Here is a 6223-nt window from a genome sequence, read left to right on the forward strand (position 1 = left end):
CAGCGAGTCTCCTGCCTCAGCCTCCCAAGTAGCTGGGACCACAGGCGCCCGCCACAACGCCCAGCTATTTTTTTGGTTGCAGCCGTCATTGTTGTTTTGGTGGGCCTGGGCTGGATTCAGACCCGCCACCTTAGGTGTATGTAGCTGGCACCTTAGCCACTTGAGCCACAGACGCTGAGCCGCCTCAAGCAATCTTGACTTCAAGTGATCTCCTACCTCAGCCTCCTCGAGTGCTAGGATTACATAGGCATTAGCCACCACACTGGACCCTCTTTATTTTAGAATTTCTTTTTTCTTCACAAAGGACATTATACTTGTATATGTGTGTGTTGGAGGGGGGGCAGTGATTAGACTTAGCCCCACAGTTTTTTTGTTTTATTTTGTTTTATTTTTTGAGACAGAGTCTTAGTATGTCACCCTTGGTAGAGTGCTGTGGCCTCACTGCTCACAGCAACCTCAAACTCAGGCTTAAGCAATTCTGTTGCCTCAGCCTCCTCAGTAGCAGGGACTACAGGCGCCAGCTACAATACTTGCTGTTTTTTTGTTATGGTTGTCATTGTTTTAGCAGGCCCAGGCCAGGTTTGAACCTGCCATCCCCAGTGTATGTGGCCAGCACTCTAACCAGTGAGCCATGGGCACCGAGCCCCCACAATTTTTTTAACTGAGATAATTCACATATAAGATTTATCCTTTAAGATGTGCAATTCAATGGTTGTTATTGTATTGATAGTGTTGTGCAGCCATCACTATTTAATTCCAAACCATTTTTTCATCATTTCAAGAAAAAACCTATACCCATATTCCCCTCCCTCTAGCCCCCAGCAGCCATTAATAATATACTTACTCTGAACATTTCATATGTTCACTCATGTGATATGTGGCATTTTATATATGGATTCTTTCACTAAACACAATATTTTCTTTCTTTTTTTTTGAGACAGAGTCTCAGTCTGTACTCTAGGTAGAGTGCAGTGGCATCCTAGCTCACAGCAACCTCAAATTCCTGGGTTTAAGCAGTCCTCTTGACTCAGTCCCTTAGCTGGGACTAGAGGCACCCACCGCCATGCCTGGCTAGTTTTTCTATTTTAATAGAAATAGGGTCTCACTCTTGGTTAGGCAGGTCTCAAACTCCTGAACTTAGGCAATCTATTGGCCTCGGCCTCATAGAGTGGTAGGGTTACAGGTATGAGCCACTGCACCTGGCCTGTCTTTTCTTCTTATGAGTAATATTCCATTATGTGGGTAAGATCATGTTTATTCATCAGTTCATGGACATTTAGTAGTTCCACTTTTTAAAGCTGTTATGAACACTGATGCTGTGAACATTTATGTACAAGTTTTTGTGTGGAAATATTCATTTCTCTTGGGAGTAATAATTGTTGAATCATACAGTTACTCATTTTCTGAGTAATTGCCTGTGTTCCACAGTGTGTGTCATTTTACATACCCCCAGCAATGTTCCAGTTTCTCTGCATCCTCACTGACACTTGTTACTGTCCGTTTCTTTCATGGTAGCCGTTCCTGTGGGTGTGTGGTAGTGTCTTATGGTTTTGAGTTGCATTTATGTCACAATTAGTGATGTGAAGCATCTTTTCATGTGCCTATTGGCCATTCTATAAAGAAATCTTGGCTGGGCGCCTGTGGCTCAAGCTGCTAAGGCGCCAGCCACATACACCTAAGGTGGCGGGTTCCAATCCCCAGCCTGGGCCGCCAAACAACAATGATGGCTGCAACCAAAAAATGGCCAGGCGTTGTTGCGGGTGCTTGTAGTCCGAGGTACTTGGGAGGCTGAGGCAGGAAACTTGCTTGAGCCCAGGAGTTGGAGGTTGCTGTGAGCTGTGATGCCATAGCACTCTACCCAGGGGGATAGCTTGAGGCTCTGTCTCAAAAGAAAAAGAAATCTTGCTTGTTTTGAATAGGAGTGGGGTTTTTTTGTTTTGTTTTTGACCGAGTCTCATTCTGTTGTTCAGGCTAGAGTGTCATGATATCAGCCTAGCTCACAGCAGCCTCCAACTCCTGACCTCAGGGTAATCCTCCTGTCTTGGCCTCCTGAGTAGCTGAGATTACAGACATGCACCACCGCATCCATTGAATTTTTTTTTTATTGAGATAGTCTCTGTCACCCTTGGTAGAGTGCTATAGTGTCATAGCTCACAGCAAACTCTTGGGCTTAAGCAATTCTCTTGCCTCAGCCTCCTAAGTAAATGGGCCTGCAGGCACCTACCACAACGCTTGGCTTTTTTTTGTTGTTGTTGCAGTTGTTATTGTTGTTTTAGCTGGCCCAGGCAGGGTTCAAACCCACCACCCTCGGTATATGTGGCCAGTGCTCTACCCACTGAACTGTGGGCACCACCTGAAATTTTTCTATTTTTAGTAGAGACACTGTCTTGGTTTTTTTTTTTTTTTTTGCTCAGACTGATCTCAAACTCCTGACTTCAAGCAGTCCTCCTTTATTGACCTCCCAGAGTGCTAAGATTATAGGAGTGAGCCACTGTGCCTGGTCAAAGCACAGTTTTGTGGTTTCCAATGTACATGGTTATTAATTAATTTATTTTTTATTTTTTGAATATTAAATATCTTTCTTTAAAGATTATGGAAAATGAGTTACTTTTAACTGACATGCATGCTTTTAAATATGAAGATCTCAATTGCTGGACATGCAGATTAGTTAATAAGAATGAACTTGTTCTAGCATGTATGGGCTCCGTGCATCTTGCTAGACTGTTGTTTCCTCCCATATGAAAACTTTCCCTGTCACTTCCAATACTTTCATATTAAGATGCCATTTTGATAAATTTATTTCTAAGTATTTGATTCTTTTTGATACTATTGTTCCTTTAATTTTTAGGTTACGTATAATGATACACATACACGCAGACATGTTGCAAGTATTTTTTGTCATTTTTCTTTTGATATGCTAATGATTATTTTGATATGCTAATGATTATAAAAGTTTATGTAGGCAGATTCTTCAGTTTTTCTTTTATGTACCTGGAGTTTAGTTATGGTTAAAAAAAATTTATCTTCACCCAAGTTGTACACTAATTCACCATGTTTTTTTCTAATACTTGTATGTGTAGTTTCATTTTAAAAATTGAGGTCTCTAATCCAATTGGGCTTAAACTTTTCTATGTACTTGGGTCTGTTTCATAGGTGTCTTTATTTGTTCCATTAATTTGTGTCTACTTTTAAACTATACATAATTAAGAGAAAAAAGTTTAGAATTCCATATTAGGGCTGTTTTGAGTAGAGGCTGTCCATACTTCTATGTAATTCATTGTTTTTTTTCCCTCTAATCTTAAGGGTATGCTAATTTTTAAAAGTGGTAGTTCATTCCATCATCTTCTGCTTAACTTTTGCTCTTGAATTGTTGAGATTTCTTTCTAATGGTAGATGAGGAGGGCAGGTACGTTACTTGATGTTCCAAGTTTTTGCTAGTAGTCATTCAGCCCTACCTGGCAACCACATTTAATTTTTATCTTTTTCATTCCTTTCTGCTTATTTGTTTATTGCTTTGGAAAGGTTCGTATGAAAGTACTATATTTGGTTTTATTTTATCCTTTTTACACTTTGATAGATAAATCTTGACTATCTTGAAACTTATGAATTGGCAGTAGTAAATTGTGTTTTATATGAACATATGGTGGCTTCTGCAAAAAAAGTTTTAACTTCAAAAAAACTAATGGGAGTAAGGGTGGAGTAGGTCGTGTTGTAGAGCACATACTTAGTCAAACCAGTTTACTGGTAAGTATACTTAGTAATAATGAATTATTTTGGATACTCTATGTGAGATAAGGATATTTTGTCAAGAATATAATAGGTTTTTAATTTCTTAGAATTAATTGACATTGATATGCTTATAGCAGAAATAAGAAGGATAAAAAGAGAGAAAAAGAAAGGGACCACAACAGTGAAAGAAGAGAAAGAGAACGTTCAGCCTCTACAAGGAAGAGTTCTAATGACAGAGATGGGAAAGAGAAGTTGGAGAAGAATAGTACTTCACTTAAAGTAAGCAGCTGTTATTCAATGTGTGGGCGTTTGAGACTGTTTTTGCATAGAAATAGTTTTAGACTAAAAGCTTTTTGAGAGCAATAGGGTCTTGTACATTGTTGTATTTTATTTTGTTTGAGACAGAGTCTCACACTTTGGCCCCAGGCTAGAATGCCAAGACATAGCTTATGTCTAGCTCATAGCAATCTCAAGCTTATGGGTTCAAGCGATCCTCTTGCCTCAGCCTCCTGAATAGCATAGGCTACAGACACCTGCCACAATGCTCAGCTAGTTTTTCTGTTTTTAGTAGCAATGCTGTCTGTCTTTTGCTCACGTGGTCTCAAACTCCTGAGCTTCAAGGGATCTTCCAGACTCAGCCTCCCAGAATGCCAATATTATAGGCATGAGGCTGGCCCATTGTTGGTATCTTAAAATACAGTAAAACCTGTAAATTGATGACCCGATGGACTGTAATATACCAGTCAATGTATGGAGGTGGTCAGCATAAGGAACGAGGCCTTCTGAATTGATATGTGCATGTGGTGCGTGTCTGGTCCATGAAAATTAGGTCAGTGTAAGGAGGTGGTCAGCTATGGAGGTTCTATTCTGTTTGAAATTGATCATTTCTATAACATAAATTTTGCAGAGATGAGAGCCAATTAGAATTGAAGTAATTGCTCATTTGGAATTGAAGTAATTCCTCATTTTAGAGAATCATAACATGGCATGCAATATGAAAAATTTTAGAAATCTATAGGTAATAAATGTATTTGATTTTATACTGATAAGCTTTCTACTTGATGCCATTTTCCTTAATAAGTGTTTAAGCAAATTTGAAAAGACTTCAGTTAGCATTGGTTTTGTAATATATAGTTAAAATGAGGTTTATTGAGTTAAAATATTTAATGGAAAACCAAATTCCACCAAGTAAGCTTTTTCTTCAATAAATATTTTAAGTAGTTGTGAATTATGTTAATTTCCTTCTACTGATAAAGTATATTTGTATTTGGAAATTAATTATGTGTTGAGCTTTCATCTTATAGTTTTATTTACTTTCATGCTGTGAGAGCTTTACCATCATTTTCAGTACTGTTAACAGCATTTATTGATCATTTACTATGTGCCAGATGTTGTTCATTTTCATTTAATTCTCCATTAAGTTGAGAACAGAATTTGGAATGTTCTTGAACAGTCTTATTTGGGAGGAATAATGACTTTCTTTTCTGTATTCCCTTATTTTTGCTTCTTGGATATCCAGGTTTTAAATTTATCCTGGTATCTTTGGAAACTATTTTAATTTTTTTTTTAAACTTAATTTTTATTAAATCATACCCCATCATAACATACATTTATGGGGTACAAATGATGATTTGCTATACAATGTAGAATGCTTAAATCAAACTAATTAACACAACCATCACCTCACTTATTTTTATGGCAGGACATTTATAATATACTCTTAGTTTTGAAGTGTACTCCTTGCATTGTGCACATTAGGTGAAATCCCACCAAATCCCCTCCCTCCAGTTACCCTCCTCCCTTCTCTCCCCTCTTTATTTCTGGGCTATATTTATTTTTTATCGTTCATATGAATGTGTAAGTGTTTATATATTGGTTTCATAATAGTATTGAGTACATTGGTTACTTTTCTTCCATTCCTGAGTTCCTTTACTAAGAAGAATATGTTCCACCTCTATCCAGGTAAACATAAAAGATGTAAAGTCTCTATCTTTTTTATGGCTGCATAGTATTCCATGGCATACATTTTACCACTGTTTATCCATTCAGCATTTAGGCTGCTTCCATGATTTGACTATTATGAATTGGGCTGTAATAAACATCCTGATGCAGTTGTCTTTGTTGTAAAATGATTTTTGTTCTTCTGGGTAGTTATCTAGTAATGATACTGCAGGATGAAATGGTAGGTCAACTTTTAGTTCCTTGAGAATTCTCCATACTTCTTTCCAAAAAGGCTTTGTAGAAGTGTTCCCTTCTTTTCTGCATCCATGCCAGCATCTGCAGTTTTGGGATTTTGTGATGTGGACTAATCTTTATTTCAGTCTTTCAACAGATCTATCCCACTTTTTCAAGTTTATCTCTAACATTTATTTAGTATTGTCCTTAGAATTTTTGTTCACCTATTTTATTCTATTAATAATTTAATTTCTGTGAACTATTCATCTTTTATGAGAACACAAAGGGCAAACTGATAGTTTCCATATTTTTTTTTTTT

General features: G+C 37.4%; 1 protein-coding gene across 9 annotated transcripts in view; it reads left to right on the forward strand.

Moving 5' to 3' along the window:
- SREK1 (splicing regulatory glutamic acid and lysine rich protein 1) overlaps positions 1-6223 on the forward strand; it is a 53790-nt gene that overhangs the window by 45034 nt on the left and 2533 nt on the right. For 6 of the 9 annotated variants that reach the window (XM_023510892.1, XM_023510891.1, XM_003785880.3 and 3 more), the window contains one exon: positions 3864-4008. The exons of 1 other annotated variant lie outside the window; for it this stretch is intronic. In XM_023510892.1, the coding sequence (XP_023366660.1) occupies positions 3864-4008 (145 nt within the window). The remainder of the gene's footprint in view (positions 1-3863; positions 4009-6223) is intronic. 2 more of the 9 variants (XM_023510894.1, XM_023510888.1) reach the window with 1 other exon arrangement.

The sequence above is a fragment of the Otolemur garnettii genome, unplaced genomic scaffold (genome assembly GCF_000181295.1).
Source record: "Otolemur garnettii isolate 467f Iridium unplaced genomic scaffold, OtoGar3 scaffold00017, whole genome shotgun sequence".
NCBI classification, from domain to species: Eukaryota; Metazoa; Chordata; class Mammalia; order Primates; family Galagidae; genus Otolemur; species Otolemur garnettii.